General features: G+C 48.3%; 1 protein-coding gene across 1 annotated transcript in view; it reads right to left on the bottom strand.

The window, feature by feature from the left end:
• CHD5 (chromodomain helicase DNA binding protein 5) overlaps positions 1-20,390 on the bottom strand; it is a 68,117-nt gene that overhangs the window by 40,911 nt on the left and 6,816 nt on the right. The window contains exons 3-16 of the mRNA XM_056865561.1: positions 16,117-16,299; positions 14,493-14,611; positions 13,147-13,391; positions 11,878-12,002; positions 10,422-10,545; positions 9,240-9,406; positions 7,393-7,608; positions 5,880-6,086; positions 5,584-5,795; positions 4,542-4,673; positions 4,126-4,237; positions 2,969-3,160; positions 2,218-2,418; positions 1,123-1,260 (exon numbers count right to left, since the gene is read on the bottom strand). Of these exons, the coding sequence (XP_056721539.1) occupies positions 1,123-1,260; positions 2,218-2,418; positions 2,969-3,160; positions 4,126-4,237; positions 4,542-4,673; positions 5,584-5,795; positions 5,880-6,086; positions 7,393-7,608; positions 9,240-9,406; positions 10,422-10,545; positions 11,878-12,002; positions 13,147-13,391; positions 14,493-14,611; positions 16,117-16,299 (2,373 nt within the window). The remainder of the gene's footprint in view (positions 1-1,122; positions 1,261-2,217; positions 2,419-2,968; positions 3,161-4,125; positions 4,238-4,541; positions 4,674-5,583; positions 5,796-5,879; positions 6,087-7,392; positions 7,609-9,239; positions 9,407-10,421; positions 10,546-11,877; positions 12,003-13,146; positions 13,392-14,492; positions 14,612-16,116; positions 16,300-20,390) is intronic.

Genomic DNA, 20,390 nt, shown 5'->3' on the forward strand with positions numbered 1-20,390 from the left:
GGGGGGAGGGCAGGGGAAGAAATGGAGTGGACAGGTGAGGCCAGACATTATAGAATCATGAGTTCCAGTCACTCTAAGACACCAGTCACTGACCCCATCAGCAACTGTGTGCTGCTAACCAAGAGTGGATCTCAACATTAAAAATAAGAATGCTGCCAGGAGCTATGACTCCACAAAGGAAGCAAAACTGGGATATCATCCCATCAAACACTGCCACTGACACCCTTCAGGTTATGAAAAGGAGGAGGAGGAGGAGGAAAAGAAGGAGAAGGAGAAGGAGAAAGAAGGAGAAGGAGAAGGAGAAGAAGGAGAAGGAGAAGGAGAAGGAGAAGAAGAAAAAGAAGAAAAAGAAGAAGAAGAGGAGGAGGAGGAGTAGTAGGAGTAGGAGTAGGAGGAGTAGGAGGAGTAGGAGGAGGAGTTGATTTTTATATGCTGACTTTCTCTACCATTTAAAGAAGAATCAAACTGGCTTACAATCACAATCTCTTCCCTTCCCTACCCTGTGGGGTAGGTGGGGCTGAGAGAGCGTGACTAGCCCAAGGTCACCCAGCTGCCTTCATGTGTAGGAGTGGGGAAACAAATCCAGTTCGCCAGGTTAGCCTCCGCTGCTCATGTGGAGGAGCGGGGAATTAAACCTGGTTCTCCAAATCAGACTCCACCACTCCAAACCACCGCTCAACCACTATACCACGCTGGAAAAGGAAATATGTGCCCATGACTTTTGGGACAAGCAGAGGAACACAATACACCAGTGTTTCTGACCACAGCACCAATTTCTATGTCATGTGCAGTTCCTTCCTCGGAACCTGATCTCATGATCGATTGCTCAGGCAGACATTAAAGAGAATTCTCCACATTTTTTCATCAGCTGCTGCTTTAGGTTTCAATAACGAGTCGTGCCCAGAACAGGAACTCATGCAAAAACGCAGGGAATGGGCCCCTCTGGAGAGCAGGTAAATCTTACCATTGCATATGCTAAAGCCCAACTTTATGAGTTGTACGAATGTAGCATACTTCTGGTTTTCAGTTCGGGAAGAAAGGTATCTCAGAATTTTAGGAAACCCAACAGTAATTCAGCATTTATTCTAAATCCCTCGAGTCCACGCTGAAAGATATACCTACTTTAGACTGGTTGTTCTTCAACCTATGCGCTTCATCGACCACCAGACAGGCCCACTCGATAGATCCCAGAACAGCCTGATCGATCGTGATGAGCTCGTAGGACGTGAGCAAGACGTGGAATTTTATCTGAGCTTCTTTCTGGAGGAAACAGTAATGTAGTATCACTACACTCTGGTGTCTCTTCCAAGGGGGAGAAACAAATGCCTGTCTATCTGCACCACAGGGCAATATGTCAGCGAGCCGGGTCCTGGTTATGAATCAAACAGCAGAAAATCAATGTCCCCCCCAGCCCCCAGCCCGCCTGCCATCTCTGAGCAGCGAAATGAATTAGGAAAGCAATGCCGAGCAAACAGAAATCTCTGGCGCTCATCCCATAAATCTGCCAGGCTTACAAACTGTACTTTTTTTCTCCTTTGAGAAAGCGTCCACCCTCACCTCTGGGAAAAATGTCAGGACTTGCTGATAAAAACCTCTATGTCACTTTTTATTGGGATAAAAAGCCTCTCTATATTGCATCCAGAAATTGAGACAGCTGGAATTGGGGGGAGTTGGGGTTGCCAACCTCCAGGTGGGGGCTAGGGATCTGGAGAATTACAGCGGATCTCCAGAGATCAGTTGCCCTGGAGAAATGACTGCTTTAGAAGGTGGGCTGTACCTGCTGGTTTCTCCATGTAACCCCTTCAGCTCTGACCCCTGAAGGGCCTGATTCAGATCAGGACTTTTACGTGGGAAAAGGAAAAATTCCTGCCTTCTCCAGTGTGCTGTTTTTGGTGGCTGAAACAGCCTAGGGGCAGTGGGGCAGGGAGTGATAATTCGCTTCGTTGGGAGCCAGCACATCCGCTGATTTGTTTTCACGTGTTGACTGCTCACAGAGAAAATAATGCTCCCCCAATGGCTCCTGGGCAGTTTCCGATACAGAAAACAACACAGAGGAGAAGGCAGAAATCCCTCCTCCTGTGCAACAGTCTCAGATGCAACTTGACGGTATTTTACACACACATTGACTTGCTCTGCTATTTCGTTATCTGGGTCCCAATAGGTGTGGGTCAGAAGACACACATCTCCGACCCCACCCCTCAAGTAGCCAGTGCTTACTTTCATCCGGAAAACCTTCTTCCCAGTCCGGATGGCATTGTCCTCAAAGGAGAACTCATTTTCGCGGATCACAGACCGGCTCTCCTTGTCCCCCGTGTACGTGACCACATAGAAGTTGGGTGCCCACATCTCAAACTCCCGTTCCCAGTTGATGATCGTCGAGAGGGGAGCGCTGACCAGATAAGGACCTTTGGAGTGGCCCTGTGGAGAGAAAAGGAGGTAGACAGAGACACACTGTTCATGAGCAATGCCCTTGCAAAGAAGAATTGGTTTTTATATCTCACTTTTTTCTACTTTTAAGGAGTCTCAAACCTGCTTACAATCACCTTCCCTTCCACTCCCCATAACAGGCACCTTGTGAGGTAGGTGGGGCTAAGAGAGTTCAGAGAGAACTGTGACTGGCCCAAGGTCACCCAGCTGGCTTCATGTGGAGGAGTGGGGAATCGAACCCGGTTCACCAGTTTAAAGTCCGCCACTCATGAGGAAGAGCGGGGAATTGAACCCGGTTCTCCAGATGAGAGTCCACTGCTCATGTGGAGGAGCGGGGAATCGAACCCAATTCACCAGTTTAGAGTCCGCCGATCATGTGGAGCAACGGGGAATCGAACCCAATTCTCCAGATGAAAGTCCGCTGCTCATGTGGAGAAGCGGGGAATCGAACCTGGTTCACCAGATTAGAGTCCGCCACTCCTAACCACTACGCCACGCTGGCGTAGTGAGATCAGCGCTGGGATCAGCGCTGGATGCCTACCTCTTTGTACAGAGAGTAGAGGAATACAATGGTCTGGACGGTCTTGCCCAGGCCCATCTCGTCCGCAAGGATAGTGTCCATCCCTTGCGCCCAGGAAAACCGCAGCCAGTTGAGGCCCTCCAGTTGGTAAGGGTGCAGCGTCCCACCTGTCGTGTCAATATACCATGGTTGCTTGTCAAATTTCACCGTAGGCTGCAGAGGGGGCGTGCGGGGGAAGAAAATGTCATTATAAAAGCTGTCGACCCATTAAAGTGTTTTTTACACTCGATTAGTCACCTGCATAAGCACCGGGGAATCAGGTGGTCGCCCTGACCTAGACCTCATCAGATCTCGGAAGCTAAACAAGGTTGGCACTGATTGGTCCTCAAATGGGAGACCACCAGAGGAGACCAGGGTCCATTCTCAGGGGCAAATCACTTCTGCTCCTCTCTTGCCTTGAGAACCCCATCAGGGGGGTCATCGTAAGTCAGATGCAACTTGACAGTGTTTTAGACACACAATCAGGTGATCAAGCACAACAATCAGTTATGTATCTTGGGTCACAAAATCTGACGGCCTTTTCTTCTTGGTCCATCAAAGTCAGGATTGTCTACTCAGACCAGCAGTGGGTCTCCAGGGTCTCAGGCAGGGGTCTTTCACATTACCTACCTGCCTGGTCCCTTTAACTGGAGATGTCGGGGATTGAACCTGGGACCTTCTGCACGCCAAGCAGATGCTCTACCACTGAGCCACAGCCCCTCCTTCTTTCTCATCCTCTAGTAACCACAATAACCCAGAAACATACAAAACTCTCTTACTGAGAAAAATTGGGCCTCAACGGTCAATCAGATCAATTTTTTGCCGAATCAATTGATTAAATAATCGGGGCGGGAGGAGCACAGAGCAGACTCAGCAACAATTGGGCTGCTGTTGTGATTCTGCCAATGTAGCGCTGCACACAACCTCTCAACTCTCAATGAAAATACAAACAAGTTTCTCGACGTTATGGCTACAAACGTAGGCTTGGACACATGTGGGCGATGCTCGTTGCACTCCGAGCCAGAGATGTAACTGAATCACAGTGCAGTCGTTTAAGGAGGACTCCTTATAAGCCCAGTGAACTCTTGGGCTTTAACACCCCCCTACCAACACCAGCACTGACCTCATGCCTCACTTACATCCACAATGGGCGTTTCTGGAGGCCTTTCCAGTTTATCATCATTCAGCTTCTTCCCTTTCTTGCTCAGTCTCTTGGGTAGGCAGCTGGGATCCTCCCCCAACATCATCTCCCTGCAAGGGAGGAAGAAAACGATGCACAGGAGGATTCGCACCAAGTCACGCTGTTGGCCCGTCTCAGCCTGGCATCGCCCGCTCTGTCTGGCAGCCACCCTCTGTGGTTTCACGCGGAGCGCCTAAGATCCCTTTTACCCAGGGTGCCGGGGATCGAACCATGGACACGGCGCATGTAAAACAGGTGTTCTGCCACTGAGCCACGGGATTTCTCCACCCCTGGCCTAAACTCGCCGAGTCCCCTGTGAGAGCACAAATCGCAGTCCCCGCTACACAGCCACGTCTCCGGGTCTCCAGCACTGACCTGTGATTCCAATACTGCTGCATGAAATTTTCGTAATCGGGGATATCTATGCCGTCGCTCTCCCAAGTGCACTGGTCATAGGAGAGATCTTTCCACTTGATCAGGTAGTGGACGTCTCCCTTCTTGTCAAAACTGGGAGGCACAACAGAAGAGGAATTTGTCACAGCTGGGTCGCAAAGCTAACACACACACATGATGGGAGCAAACTCGGAAGGCTTTAAAAGGGAAGTGGACAAATTCATGGAGGATGGGGCTACCGGTGGCAACTAGTCACCGTGGCTATTAGTCATGATGGACATCTTACTTACTTTAATGATATTGTTCACATGGCCAATTCGGCCCTGAATAATGTCACACTGAGATCAAAATAAGAAAAAAGAAAAAGTAACTATCTAACTAGCCCATAAAGAAATTAATATTTTTTAATCTTAATTGTCTGGGAAATAAATTTGGAAACTGCCAATGTACTATTAAAATACACCCCTGCTAAAATAACCCTCAAATTGTCCAATTTGGAGACAGATTCCCGGATAAAAGGCTTTATCCATCTGTCTCTAGCCTCGCTGAGCAAGTCACAGTGTCTATTTGGCCAGAACCTCGTTGACATACTCTCTCGCAATACGGTACCCTATTTAAGCGACCTATTAATTCCCCTGATGGGATGGCATTCAGTCTAGCCAACAAAAATAGTCGTAGGTATCGCGGGATTATCAGAAAATCAAAACACATTGGGAGGGATTGCAGCAAGTTTAGACCTAGGTATGATGGAGATCTACTTCCTCCAGTACCATGATGGAGATCTACTTCCTCCAGTACCAGAGGCGGTATGCCTCTTTATATCACTTGCTGGGGAGCACGGGTGGGAGGATGATGTTGCAGTCATCCCATTTGTGGGCCTCCTAGAGGCAGCGGGTCAGCCAAAGTGTGAACAGAATGCTCAACTTCATGGGCCCTTGGTCTGATCGAGCACAGCTTTTCTTACGTCCTTCTGAATTCGATCCAGCGTGCAAGGCAACCGACTGGCCCACGCCTGTGACGTCACCTGTGGTTGAGAATCCGGTGAATCATCATCCACTCGGGCTTGATGCCGTAGCGGTAATACTTCTCCTCCATTGCGGCATAGTCGGGGTCTTTGTTCTTTCTCTTCTCGCTCTTGCCGTCCTCGTCCCCGGAGCCGTAATCGAAAGCCGGCGGGTCGTCCATGTCGTTCTTTCTTTGGTAGTTGCGGTACATCACAGTGTGGTAGAGTTCCAGCTGCGCGACAAGAGAAGGTGCCTGAGGGGGCTGCACAACCCTTTCCGCCCTCCCCACCTGGGGGATACGACGGGGCCCGCTCACCTGCAGCTCCTTGACCCAGCAGCAGTGCCAGTAGGAGAGGCCGGCCCACTTGACAAAGAATTCCCGCTCGGGGATCCCTTCCAGGGGCTTGGGAAGAGGGATCGCAAACTCCGACTCCGCTGAGGGTAAGGCAGACGCGAGCGGGGCCGGAGGCTCCTTCCAGATCCAGTGAAGGATTCGCTGGACTTTGCCTTTTAACGGCGGGCACTGAAGACATACAACGGGGAGGCAAAGACACACACAAAACCCGCCCGGCGTTCAGGCTCAGCCTAGCCAGACTCCCCTCACCCCTCACGAGCTGCCAATGCCATGGTTGGGTGCAAACAGTGCATTTCCGGCACATTTTGCCTTCCCTTGAAAGTTCACTCCACTAAAAGTGGGGTAAGAGGTAGTCGGCTGGGGGCTTAGTCATCTCCCACAGTCTCCCAGAGCGACGACCAGAAAAGGCACAACTGTGCCATTTGTTGGTAGGGTTGCCAGGTCCTCCCTCTTCACCGGTGGGAGGTTTTTGGGGGTGGGGGTGGGCAGGCGCACATGTGCGTGGCTGCGTGTGATGTGGCAACCCTACTTCTGGGGTAAACCAGGAAGCCACAGGGACGCTCCAGCATGTCCCTCAAAAAGCTCTATGGTTTCCATAGAATATTTTTAGGGACGTGCTAGAGAGTCCCTGTCACTTCTTGGTTCACCCCAGAAGGGACACTATTGCACCAATCACTTCCCTTCATCTGGCCTGCTTCCGCCTGCCCGCCAGCTGAGGGGCAGCAGTAAGGCCTATTAATTGGCGGGCAATTGCCCGCCATTAACAGGCACTTGGCAACCCTATATCTACCAACAGGGCCCCAAAACGTGCCCCCATTCCCTCTCAACCACCAGCATGCCTCCCAGCGGCCTGTCTTTCCCCTGCCTACATGGGAGCTCTCCCACTGCTTTGAGTCACTGCCACCTGCAGCCCTTTCCCCAGGGATAATGGGCAGTGCGTGTCGCTGGGAGCATGCTTAGGGTTCCCAAATGCCCGCTTGTGGCGGGCAACTGCCCACCAATCAACCGGGCTGCCCACAGACCAGCTGATGGTCCGTGGGCAGAAGCAGAAAGGGGAGAGCGAGCCCCCCCTGCATGCTCCTGGGAACTCTCCAGCCTCCCTTTCCAAACTGCATGCCAGATCTGGCATGTAGCTTAGAAAAGGAAGCAAGAGACTTCCTCCTAGCCCTGCTGTGCACGCGGCCTGACTCCACAGAACACACACACAGTAGGGCTAGGAAACCGGAAGTGGAATTGGGAGCATGCAGGAATCCCTCCGCCCAGCCCCACCCAAAAGAAGTTCCCGCCAAAGGTAACTGGGGACCTGGTAACCCTAAGCACGCTAGCAAATAAATGAGGGGGCGGGATCAACAGCGGCGGCCCTACCAGAAGCCCTGGGCCCCGGCAGCTGCCCCACATCAGGTCATGCTGACGCCGGCCTGGCATGGGGCAGGCACGGGGCGTGATTGGTGGGAGGAAGGTGGAGGACACTCACTGTGCACCGAGGGCAGAGCCATTCGCCGTTTGGGATCTCTGGGAGTGGTGGGTTCAGGCAGTGCAGGTGGTAAGAGGAGGGGCAGGTGTCACAGCAGAGGAGCTCCCCTCCATCTTTGCAGACACGGCAGAACTCCATGTGGTCGTCTTCCTCTTCGCCGATCTCCTCTTCCTCATCTTCCTCGTCCTTTGGTTCCCACTGGATGCCTTCCTTCTCCTGCCGTGGGATGAAGGCAGAACTGAAACATGCCAGCTTCTTTCCCCACCTGCTGACCCCTCTCAAAGATCTCGCTGGTTAAGGTTTCCACTTTCTTTCCCCCCCATTCTTAGACCGAGGTCTCGAACGATAAAACCATAAAACTTAAATAAGATCCATCTCTAAAAACACCTCCCTTTGTCTCTGCAGCCTCCAAAAAACAAGCAACAAAATAAGTACGCTGAGGGTCAGAATCCTCAAAGAAGAACTGAACCTTTTGCTCCAAGGTTGCTCGAGAAGACGTGGACCATTTGTTAAAACATGGTATAATCCATTTTAGCCTAAGTTGGTATACGTAAGGACAATGCAAAAGGATATGTACCAAGGAGTCCACTGACTGAACAGGGAAGAGACACAGCCGGTCTGAAAAAGGGATCTTTAGCATACGGCACAGCAAAACCCACTGGTTAAGGTTAAACAACACAGAAGTCCAGCGGCACCTTAAATAGCTGACTCCCACGCAGCATCGGATGTGTCACAATCTGGCTGACACTGGAATAAAGGTTGTTAGCCTTGAAGATGTCGCAGGACTGGAAGCCTGCAAGTTTGCCATGCCTCTCTTGGGGCAGAGGAGACCTTCCTCAGAGAACCCCACCTCACCCTCCCCAAGTCACCTTGGGCAGATGAAGAGAGGGAGGGCATCTTGGCCATCTTCTGGTCACTAGAGGTGTGGGGAGGGGAGGTGATTGTGAATTTCCTGCATTGTGCAATGGATTGGACTAGATGACCCTGGTGGTCCCTTCCAACTCTATGATTCTATGATTCTAAGCTCTCTAAACCCCAACACACTTCCCATAGACACATGAAGCCACTTTACGCTAGACCATCATGGCCAGCATTGTCTACTCTGACTGGCAGCAGCTCTCGCCTCAGGGGGAGGTCTGTCCCATCAACTGCTAATTGATTCCTTTTACTGGAGATGCCAGGGATTGAACCGGGGACCTTCTGCATGCAAAGCAGGTGCTCTACTACTCAGCCATATTGGCAACATGGTCCTAGTGGTCCACTGGACCTTCTGGGACCCATTTCAGAGTCTATGGTGTTCACACTGTCTTCCAAATAGGGCCCCTCCTATTTCTGACCCCCAAATCCAGAAACAGTCAAAATACATTCCTCGCCACCAGGTGCGCTGCACCTAGCTCCACAGGTTCCCTTTGTTTTCTGTAGTTATGATCACAACAAGACCACCCCTCCCTACTAGAATTGTCTGAAAGGTTGCACAGAAGGAAAAATTCTAGCAAGTACAGATTCTGCCATCGCATTTGAAAAGCAGCATCTGCCAAAACTCTTCCTATGCTCAGCTCTACCCAGGTCTAGCACGAAGGCTAGCAACTTTGCTCGGAGCGTTAGGGGAGGGGCTGCGGCTCAGTGGTAGAGCATCCTCTTGGCATGCAGAAGGTCCCAGGTTCAACCCCCGGCATCTCCAGTTGAAAGGACCAGGTAGCAGGTGATGCGAAAGGCGTCGAGAGCCATTGCCAATCTTAGCGAGCAATACTGACCTTGATGGATCAAGGGCCTCACACAGTATAAGGCAGTTTTATATGTGGTCATACAGAGTGAGAGAATGGCTCCTCAGCCCTCCAACTCCTTACACAGTGCGGGCAGCTCCATTTTCCTTCTGGTGCCTTCTCCAGCTCCGGGTCCAAACAGACAAGGTGGTAGGCGCGGGGGCACGTGTCACACAGAATTATCTCTCCACCCTGTTGGCACACTTCGCAGTAATCCTGGTGGTCCGTCTCATAACCGTCACCTTCTTCCACTGGCAAACACAAGAGGGGCAAAGAAACGGTAATCCCCAAAGGGAGAACCGAGGCAGGATTTTATCTTCAGAAGGGAAACATTCTATCAGCCAACGCTGTCCCAGGAAGGCCTGGCTTTCCTTCGGGACTGTCTCGAGTTCCTCAGTCCGCAACAGCAGTAGGGTTGCCAACTCTAGCTTGGCAACTTCCTGTAGATTTGGGGTTGGTGCCTGGGGAGGGGAGGAAGCTCAGTGATGCCATAGAGTTCACCCTCCAAAGCTGCTATTTCCTCCAGAGGAACTGAGCTTTGTAATCTGGAGATCACCACAGCCAGCGTGGTGCAGCAATTAGAGTGGAATACACAGCCCAGGGTTAAGTTTCTTGATGGGCGACTAGTGGGTACAAACCTCCGCTCTGAAAAGGAGAAAATCATTTTCTTGTTGTCTGACTCCAATGAGTATATATCTCATCGAGCATCACTGTTTGCTCTGGCAACAAGGAAAGTAAGGGCTAAGGTAGAAAGCTCTAGAGCAGAATTCCATAAATGATGTTGTTTTCAGTGGTTTATATCAATTCAATTCAATTCATTACGGTCATTGACCAGCAAAGTAGATATACAAAGGGATTAATATTGATTAAAAAGATAAAATATAGCAATATATTTTCCATAAAACACTAATTATCAAATTAATATTTGCTTATTGTTACCCAGCTAGTGATATATTGCTAATTATAAATGCTTGCAATAATTACTAATTATAAAAATTATTAAACATTACTAATTATAAAAATAGGTGGTTTATATCAATGTTAATCCTTTCAGATTTGATTTTCTTGTATATGTTTCTTTTTTGTTTATAATGTGCTGTTTTATGGATGATGTTTTGGGAAGGCCTATGGCCACATACAAACACATTTTTACTGACTTGCTTACTTACTTAGAGTGGAATACCCCCACATACCCCCCGGCAACCTTGTCCATCCCCCCCCAACAGGTAGGAGGGGAAGCAGAAGAGAATCAAGAGCAGGACCCACGTCTTTTTTTCTTCTTCCGCCGCTTGCCCTTCTTGCCCAGACCGGCTGAGGACTCGGAGGGCACGGAGGAGCTGTGGATGCTGGCGCTGTCCAAGTCGGACTCCTCTCGTTCCTCTTCCTCGCTCTGCAAAGGAAGGCACACTACGCTGAGGTACCTCATTTGGAGATAGGGCACAGCCCCTCCCCACACCTCCACCAGCCCACCGCTCTCCAAAAGAGAAACCCAGATGTCACGGAATGTTTACGAACATTCGCACTGCTCATAGGGAAAGGGGCCAAGTGCAGAATTCTAGCCACAAGAGCAACTGATGTTAGAGAAGGGGACCGGTTTGCAGTGTTATTGGCAGGAAGGAGAGATGGGAACAAGGAAGTTGAGTCGGGCAAGTACACTGTAGGGCAGGATGGTTAAGGAAGGGTGGGAGGAGAGAGGCAGATCTGACGGTGGGCAGAGAAGCAGGGCCTTAAAGGAAAGTCAGGCAGAGTAAGACACAGCTCCCGCTATAAACAGCACTACAGGAACACAAAGAACCGAGTGTGCTGCTGGGCATGCCGAATCATAGCTTTCCATTAAAACGAAATGCAAATTTCTGGCCCTTTTGCCGGTGAAGAAATGAGTTGAGGTACATGATTGCTCTCTTGAAATATCTGAAGGCAGGACTCACGATCATGGGTTTAAATTGCGGGCGGAAAGGTACCGGCTGGATATTAGGGGAAAATTTTTTACAGTAAGAGTTGTTCAACAGTGGAATCAGCTTCCTAGGGAGGTGATGAGCTCCCCCTCACTGGCAGCCTTTAAGCAGAGGTTGGACAAGCACTTGTCAGGGATGCTCTAGGGCTAGGCTGATCCTGCATTGAGCAGGGGGTTGGACTATATGGTCTGTATGGCCCCTTCCAAATCAATGATTCTATGAAAATGCCAAATGAAACCTCAGATGGAATAGAAGAGGCTGCATAAGATTTGCACTGGAATGAGGCTCGAGTGCCCCACTTTCTGACGGTGAGGGCTGTTCGACGGTGGGATGTGCTGCCTCAGAGGGTGGTGGAGTCCCCATCTTTGGAGGTCTTTAACCAGAGGCTAGATGGCCATCTGTCAGGAGTGCTTTGATTGTGGGATCCTGCATGGCAGGGGAGGGTTGGGGTCACTGGGGATATGGGGGGAGGTAGTTGTTAATGTCCTGCAATGTGCAGGGGGTTGGACTAGATGATCCTGGTGGTCCCTTCCAACTCTATGATTCTACGCAAAATACCCCAATGCCGCAGAATGGATTTGCAACGTTGTTCAGTTTTTATAATTGATGCAAATCACAGAACTGAGCTTTCCGTAGCACAGCCAAAGATGCCTGACAGTGAAGGGGGCAGAGGAGGGAGAGTCTGAATTTCAGGCCCTGATTTGCAACTATTTTGACGGGCAACTGTGAGCAGCAGCGACCCTGAGAGAGGGAAGGCCCTTCCTTACCGAAGAGCCCTTTTTCCTCTTGTTGGCAATCCCCCCAAAGCGGAATTTCAGGCCCGCCACTTTCTTCCCTTTCCCCTTTTTCTTGTTGTCTTTGGCGCTCTTCATTTTCTTCCGCACGCCGGGACCTGGAGGGAAAGAGAGATGGCCCACACTGAAATCGCTACGGTTTGATCAATCGCTCTCCCGCCACCACCGCAAGCAAAAGCCTTTAAATCAAAACAGAGAACCAGCATGGTGTAGCAGTTGCAGTGGCAGACTACGATCTGGGAGACCCAGGTTCAAATCCCTACTCTTCCATGGAAGCTCGCTGAGTGACCTTGGGCCAGACATGTTCTGTCAGCCTAACCTACCTTGCAGGGTCATCGTGAGGATAAAATGGAGGTGAAGAGAACAACATAAGCCCCTTTGGGTCCACAGTGGGGAGAAAGGCAGGGTGTGAATGAAGTATAAGTTAGCTAAATAAATAAATCCACGCCACAGAATCAAGTGCTCAAACTTGAGAGCCAGCGTGGTGTAGAGGTTAAGAGCGTCGGACTCTAATCTGGAGAACCGGGTTTGTTCAAGAGCACAGGACCATCACATTTCAGGAGGGGTTTTTTTCTGTTGCAAATTTAGCTACCATGATTGCTTCATCACTGTGGAGATGAGAGGGGTTTTTTTTAACCGTTTTCTCCCCTTGCTGGAAAAAGTTGCTCATTATTTCCGGCAAGCAGGGGACGAAAACCGCTGGTGACAGTAATTACAGATTTATCATGGAGGAGACGCGGGGAGGGAAAGACTTTAGCCTTTTCCTCCCCTGCCATTTTCTCAGTGCAGAAAAGCCACCCTTGAACAGCTTTCCCCAGAGGGAGTAAAATCTCTTCAAAAGCAACCCCAGGCATCAGGACGTATGAAGGTTGCTTCTACTGAATCACAGCACTAGCTCTCCATGACAAAGACCTCAGAATCAATCCCTGGTTGCACGCACGAACACATGAAGCTGCCTTATAACTAGATGCTTGGTCTATCAGAGTCAGTATTGTATACTCTGACTGGCAGCAGCTCTCCAGGGTCTCAGGATGAGGTCTTTCTCGGTACTTTTTATTTTTTTTAAATCTGGTGATGCCTAGGTTTGAACCTGTGACCTTCTGCATGCCAAGCAGATGGTCTACCACTGAGCTACGAGCCGTGCCCTGTTGGAATCAGCAGCAAATCCACATGTTTTTGGGGAAACCAATCCTACTGCACGAAGGCTTCTCCGATCAGCTCCTCTTTCCTTGACTCCATTACCTTTGCCCTCCTTGGTTTTGGCTTTCCTAATGGCAGGCTGGGGCATCAACGGTTGTGGCACACTGGTGGGAAGCGGCGCAGGAGCAATGGCCACCGTCTCAACGGCTGCAGCTACGGCAGCTGCCGCAGCCGCAGCCGAACTGCCTTTGAAAGGGTTGTTGGCGCTGAACTCCCGCCACTTGGCCCCCAAGACGGTCATCATCTTGGACATGGGGATTTTGGGATTCTGTTTAGCAACCAAAGGCCTAGGAAGAAAAAGTAAGACAGCAGTCAAAGGGCCCCATCCACCCATGCTAATTGATAATCTGTCACATTAATCCGGGGGTCCCCAACGTATTTCCTATTACTATGTATGGGTGTGAAAGCTGGACATTGAAGAAAGCTGATAGGAAGAAAGTAGATTCCTTTGAGATGTGGTGTGGGAGAAGAGTGTTACGGATATCGTGGATTGCCAAAAGAAACAAATCGGTGGGTTACAGATCAAATCGAGCCTGAACTGACCCTAGAACCTAAAATGACTAAACGGAGGCTATCGTATTTTGGTCACATTATGAGAGGTCAAGAGTCACTGGAAAAAGACAATAATACTAGGAAACGTTGAAGGCAGCGGTAAAAGAGGAAGACCCAACAGGAGATGGATTGACTCAATAAAGGAAGCCACAGCCCTCAGTTTGCAAGACCTGAGCAAGGCTGTCAAAGATAGGACATTTTGGAGGACGTTGATTCACAGGGTCATCATGAGTCGGAAGCAACTTGACGGCACTTAACACACACAATGTGTTGCCTGTGGGCGCCACAGTGCCTACCGACACCTCTTCCCTGGAACCTGTTGCACGGATTTAGCTATCTGCAGTTGAGGCTAGAGAGAGTCAGCTTCGTATAGAGGTGAAAGTGTCAGACTAGGATCTGGGAAACCCAGGTCTGAATCCCCACTGTGCCATGGAAACCTGCAGGGTGACCTGAGGCCAGTCGCACACTTTCAGCCTCAAACCTGGCTAGTATTTGGATGGGAGACCACCAAGGAATACCAAGGTCATGATGCAGAGGCAGGCAACGGCCAACCACCTCCGAATGTCTCTTGCCTTGAAAACCCCATCAGGGGTCATCATAAGTCAGCTGTGATTTGACAGAAAAAAATATAATAATGGGGCAAGCCCTTCACTACTATTAGATATAACAACGCCCACACAAACATGATTCTCCAATGTAGACTGCCTTTGAATAAGGAGGTGCTCTGTAGCTGCTTTGGCTATGAGCCGAGAGTTCTATTTCCTCTGCGAGAACAGATCCGGAAGACCACCAAGTCGCTCCACCCCTCAACCAGGCCACGGACGGGCCTCGCTTACCTAAGAAACTGGCTGAAAGCCTTGTAGTTTGTCAACATGTGATAGTCCTCTTCAGAAAAAGCGTAGTCCACGTCATCCAAGCCCCACTCTTCCATGAGCTGAGCTGAGCTCTTGGGCTCCTACAGAAAGGCAAAGAGCACAGGGGCCGAGCATGACAAAACATCTGCATCAAGCTGCTACGGCCAGATGCTGTGCGTGATTTATTTAGCTGACAACATTTATTAGGGGTCATGATATTATAATTTCAATATGATATTATGTGAATGGGCAAAAGGTTATGTTATCAGTGTTAACTATAATAAGTTTGCAGAGCTATACATAAATATACTGATTGAGAGGTATAGCATCCTATTAGTACTATATAACAATTAATAATTGTAAAACAATAATAATTAAGTATGCCAATTTATTAAGCTCGTGTGAAGGTTTGAGTATATGTATAGTTTTTTTTTTTGTGGTGTTGGAGGAGAGTGTTACGGATTCCGTGGACTGCCAAAAAACAAACCAATGGGTTATAGATCAAATCAAGCCTGAACTGACCCTAGAAGCTAAAATGACTAAACTGAGGCTATCGTATTTTGGTCACATCATGAGACGACAAGAGTCACTGGAAAAGACAGTCATGCTAGGAAAAGTTGCAGGCAGCAGGAAAAGAGGAAGACCCAACAAGAGATGGACTGACTCAATAAAGGAAGCCATAGCCTTCAATTTGCAAGATCTGAGCAAGGCTGTCAGAGATAGGTCATTTTGGAGGACTTTCATTCATAGGATTGCCATGAGTCAGAAGCAACTTGACGGCACTTAACACACACACTAGTTTTTTAAAAAGATTTAAAGAGGTTTTTTTTTAATAGAATAATAGAAAAATAGATTGACTTACATATGTACAGGAAGTCTGTGATTCTGCGGTGCAAAACTATTGAGTATGGAAAATTTGATGTATTGGCACATGATTGGTCAGTCGACTGTATTAATAAATTTGAATTAGATTGACTTAGATCTGCTCCAAATAGTAATTGATGGAGGTCTTGTATGCATAAAGTTTCTTTGTTCTATGTTGTATGTTTTGTTTTGTGTGGTTGTAAAAAATAAAAATTTATTAAAAAATGTATTTATTAGGGGTGTGCATAAAAACCCTATATGCAATTTAGTGGCAATAAAGGGAGCCAAAAAAGCGGTTCCCGAATAATGCCAATTATTTCCCAATCCAGAGCTGGCAACCCTAGTTTTAACAGCTATAGGGTTGCCAACCTCCAGGTAGTAGCTGGAGATCTCCTGCTACTACAGCTGATCTCCAGCCGATACAGATCAGTTCACCTGGAGAAAATGGCTGCTTTGGCAATTGGACTCTATGGCATTGAAGTCCCTCCCCTCCCCAAACCCCATCCTCCTCAGGCTCCGCCCCAAAAAACTCCTGCTAGTGGTGAAGAGCGACCTAGCAACCCTATCTAAGGCAGCCATTTTGCTATGGTGGACGCTAGGGGTTCTAATTTTTTTACGTGGTTAAGATTCAACAAGTTTGGGGGCATCTCCTCTGTAGTACGGAAATGGCTTTCATCCCCCCACACCCACGGCAAGAAATTGCAGGCTGGCATGGTTCAATGCTTCTCACGTTGCGGTATACCTTTAAGCCTCCATCTTCATTCTCTTCCTCTTCTTCCTCTTTCTTTTTCCGTTTGGCTTTTTTCTCCTTCTTCTCCTTCAGCTTCTTTTTCTTCTTTTTGTTGGGAGAATAATCGCTGCCTTCGCTGTCTGACTTTTCTCCCAGCTCCTCCTCATTTTCGGAGATTTCGTCGTCAAGGCACCCCTGCATTTCAAGAAACACAGACATGTATATTAAGGTCCCCAACCTTTTGGGGCTAGGGGACACCCCTGGAACTCTGACATAACATTGTGAATGCAGCCACAGGCTTTGCTAAGAAAGTTAACATACATATGAGTAAGAAATCCCAAGTCCCTGTTCAAACCAGGGTGGGGAAGGGAGAGATAGTGTGGAACCTCTTAATGAATTCAAATTCCAGTTTCACGTTGGAGCCTCCCTTTGAATTTCTATTGTCGGAGAATGGTCATTTTTCAGGTCAGCAACAGAGAGCATCCATCCTGGGAGACCAAAATGTTAGAGAAATTAGGCAAAATGAAGAAAGCTGTCAATTCTCTGGCCCTCAACTCGACATTTCCAAATCTTGGCCACTACTCAGTGAACTCACCATCCAGCTGCTTCTTTCATTGTGAATGACAAGAGAGGCGGGAGATGTGGAACTCTTACTGGCAGCAGGTTCTTCCCAAAAAAGCAGCAAAAAATGGCAGCTAAACAGTAGTCATGTGACCCATCAGGGGATCGAGGGGACATGGTGGTGGTATTATGTCACTTCTGGGAAAACCCTAGAAGTGTCATCAGTCCTCTCTAGGAATTGCCATAAACTCTATGGTTTTCCCATTGAGCCAACAGACATTTATACACATTATTTTTCTCCCATCACCACTCTGAGTGGCAGCAGGAAACAAGAAATGGAGTGGGGAATCCCAAGGCCCCCACTAGGGTACTAACAATCTTAGTTCCATGACCCACCTAAGGGTCCTGTCTTAAGGCTTGAAGCCCTCAAGAGTAGATGGATCCAGATCTGATCAATTTTACATTTTTACCACGGGAGAAGCAATCAGCCCCTAAATGTATTCCCCTTCAATGTCTTCGTGCGTCTTTTCATTTTCCCAGCCTTATGTGTGCATTTACAGGATAAATCCTGGCGCTTCTGGACATGTCCGCTGACCTGTCAGCAGGCGTCCGCTGGAATCTTCCCACTATCTCCAATTTGTGTGTGGGTGTGTGGATATGTGTGTGTTTGTGTGGGTGTGCAGACTCCACTCCGCCATATTTGATCGTTCCCAAAACGCTTCACGTCATGGCCAGATGGATTTTCACATTTTGTTTCAATCCCCCAAATGAAATAGTCTATCTCGAAAGGGAGAGGTGCTTTTGCCCCTACCAGCTGCTGATGAGCTGTGGTCCTTCAAGTTTTCCATTTAATAATAAAAAATGGGGGAGGGCTGGACTCCCGCCTTTCGCCGGAGACATAAACAGTTGTAATTTTGGCCTGAGTTATTGGTTGCCATGGTAATTCCTGCAGAACCGGCTGAAATCCCATCTCGCCTTCTGCCTCTGTCTCCGACAAGGACCTCCATCTACATATGCTCACATTCAAATTGCAGGCTGGTTGTTTTATGTAAATACATCTCGTATGGGCTCTGCTGTTGGGAGGACGACTGGCGAATGCATTTGGCTGCCAAGACGGCAGAGTCGAGGCAAATTAATTCGAGCAATCTGGAAGGCGGATTTGGGGCCAAGGGAAAAGACACCAGTCAATAGCTCTTCCACATTTTGCAGATAGGCCCATGCAGAAATGTTTTAAAATCCAGAAGGTGCGAAGGGGGAGGGGAGTAAAACAAATATTAAAAATTACTAAACTACTTTTTGGGGGGTAATGTTATGGGACGTCTTAACCTTGACATCACCAAGGGCTTCAGCATCTCAGTCCAGCCCTAGTCCACATGTTGTGAGATGCTACAGTGCTACAGAAATTATTGTCAGTCCTACAGCAATTATTCACAACTTAGTTGCTTGTTCGAGAATTCGGTCGGGAGCAATTGTTTTAGCACACAACAACGCTTGCCTGAAAATTCGGCTGGGAGCAACTGCTATATGCCCACAATATTTGCCTGAAAATTTGGGGAAGCAATTGCTATAACATAACAATGTTTGCCTGAGAATTCAGTTGGAAGTGATTGCTATAACACAACAATGGTGCAATATCCAATGTTGCGCAGAGACCGCCTCAAAGAGGTCTCCAGCTGCAGGGCTGGGGAAATCTTGGCTCAACTTGTTGGAGAGCTGCTACCTGTCCATTGGATCAGCGATCTGGCTTATTAAGGGGAGGACCATCTTCCTGGCAAAAAGTGGAAATGAGCAGAGCTTCCCTGTTCAGCCTCACAAGAGAGTCAGCAAAAGTAAGCACCCCCATTTATTTTACTACTATTTATAATTGGGTGATTCCTAATTTTGTTGGCCTGCGTTGTAAACACCTACTCTGTATGGCCAGTTTCTGTTTTACCTGTTTTATCTGGCATACTAGCCGCAAATAAAATGTATTTATTTACTACTGTTTATATCAAACAATACATACAGTTGCACACAACTGGAAAATGGTGGTGTTCCAGTGCTCAACAAACGTAATCGAAATGTTTCACAAGTCATTTGAACCGAGGTCTTTCTAATTCCCTTTTATAATAAGTCAGTCGGAGAGAACTGTGACTAGCCCAAGATCACCCAGCTGTCTTCATGTGTAGGAGTCGGGAAACCAACCTGGTTCACCAGATTAGAGTCCGCCACACATGTGGAGGACTGGGGAATCAAACCCAGTTCTCCAGATTAGAGGTGGTTTGCCATCGCCTTCCTCTGCAGAGCCTTCCTTGGAGGTCTCCTTTCCAAGTACTGACACTGCTTAGCTAGGAGATCTGATGAGATGGAGCTATACCATGCTGCCTTCCCTCCTGACAGGGCCATTAACCCCACTAAACAACCCCTCAATTATCTCGTAGCAAGGAATAGCCAAGGTCAGATGTAGGGTGAGAGAATTCCCAGTCTCACCATTCTAGGGGGGCTTCTTGAGGATGCGTCACCCAAGCCCCCCCCCCCCCGCCAGAGCCAGCAGCGCTACTGATCAGGTGAGTGCTGGCATGTAAAAGATTCCCAAAGTTTGGGTGGAAAAAGACTCGATTATGTATATAAATATATTTATTTTAAGGCACTGATATCTATATTAAAAACATTAAAAATTATATTACAAGAAAGCACAAATGGCTACTAATACAGGCTGATAACTAAAACCACAATCCAAATGAGTTTCGGCCCCCTGGCCTTCATCAGTGATCTATTAATATCACTTATAATGGACACCAATACATAATATAACATGTATAACAGTATTATAACAGAATAATAACAACCCAGGTATGTATGTAGGGACGTATTCCAATTTGACTCTGTGCAAAATATATTGTATAAAATGTATAACATTAAAGAGCCCGCTGCTGTGTTAGCCAGTGTGGTGTAGTGGTTAAGAGCAGTAGTTTGGAGCAGTAGACTCTAATCTGGAGAACCGGCTTTGATTCCCCACTCCTACACATGAGCGGCAAATACTAATCTGGTGAACCACATTGGTTTCCCCACTCGTACACACAAAGCCAGCTGGGTGACCTTTGGCTAGTCACAGTTCTATTAAGAACTCTCTCAGCCCCACCTACCCCACAGGGTGTCTGTTATGGGGAGGGGAAGGGATTGTAAGCCAGTTTGATTCTGCCTTAAGTGGTAGAGAAAGTCAGCATATAAAAACCAACTCTTCTTCTTCTATACAAGGTGAGCATACCAGTATCAACCAGATAAATGGCACTTTAAAATAAATATAAATATATTTCTATGCATAATTGATTCTTTTCCCACCCAAGCTTTGGGTATGCAGCTTAGGTTTTAGGTTGTGTCTTTCCTCCCCCCCCTTTTTTTTTTTGTCATGTAAAAGACCACACACACACACACCCCGTAGCTTCCGGATTCTCCAAGGATTAATGACAGCAAACCGCCCACCATCCCTGCCTCCGTCCTTTTGCAAAGCGTGGGTGAGCAGTCCCTGCATATGGCTGCGCCGTCCCGGCTGGCAGCACGGCAGACTGCAAATGACGGCCTGCTTTTGCCCAGGAGAAAGATAAGCAGGCAGGTGCGGGAAGCAAACACATTGGTTAGCGGGATAAACACCCAGCAGATGCTCTGCCAGCCATACAAAGTCTGTGGCACCCACATGCACGGGCAGCGTTAGGGCCCGCTGAAATCAGGAAGATATCCCCCTCCCT

This window comes from Euleptes europaea, chromosome 19 (genome assembly GCF_029931775.1).
Source record: "Euleptes europaea isolate rEulEur1 chromosome 19, rEulEur1.hap1, whole genome shotgun sequence".
NCBI lineage: Eukaryota > Metazoa > Chordata > Lepidosauria > Squamata > Sphaerodactylidae > Euleptes > Euleptes europaea.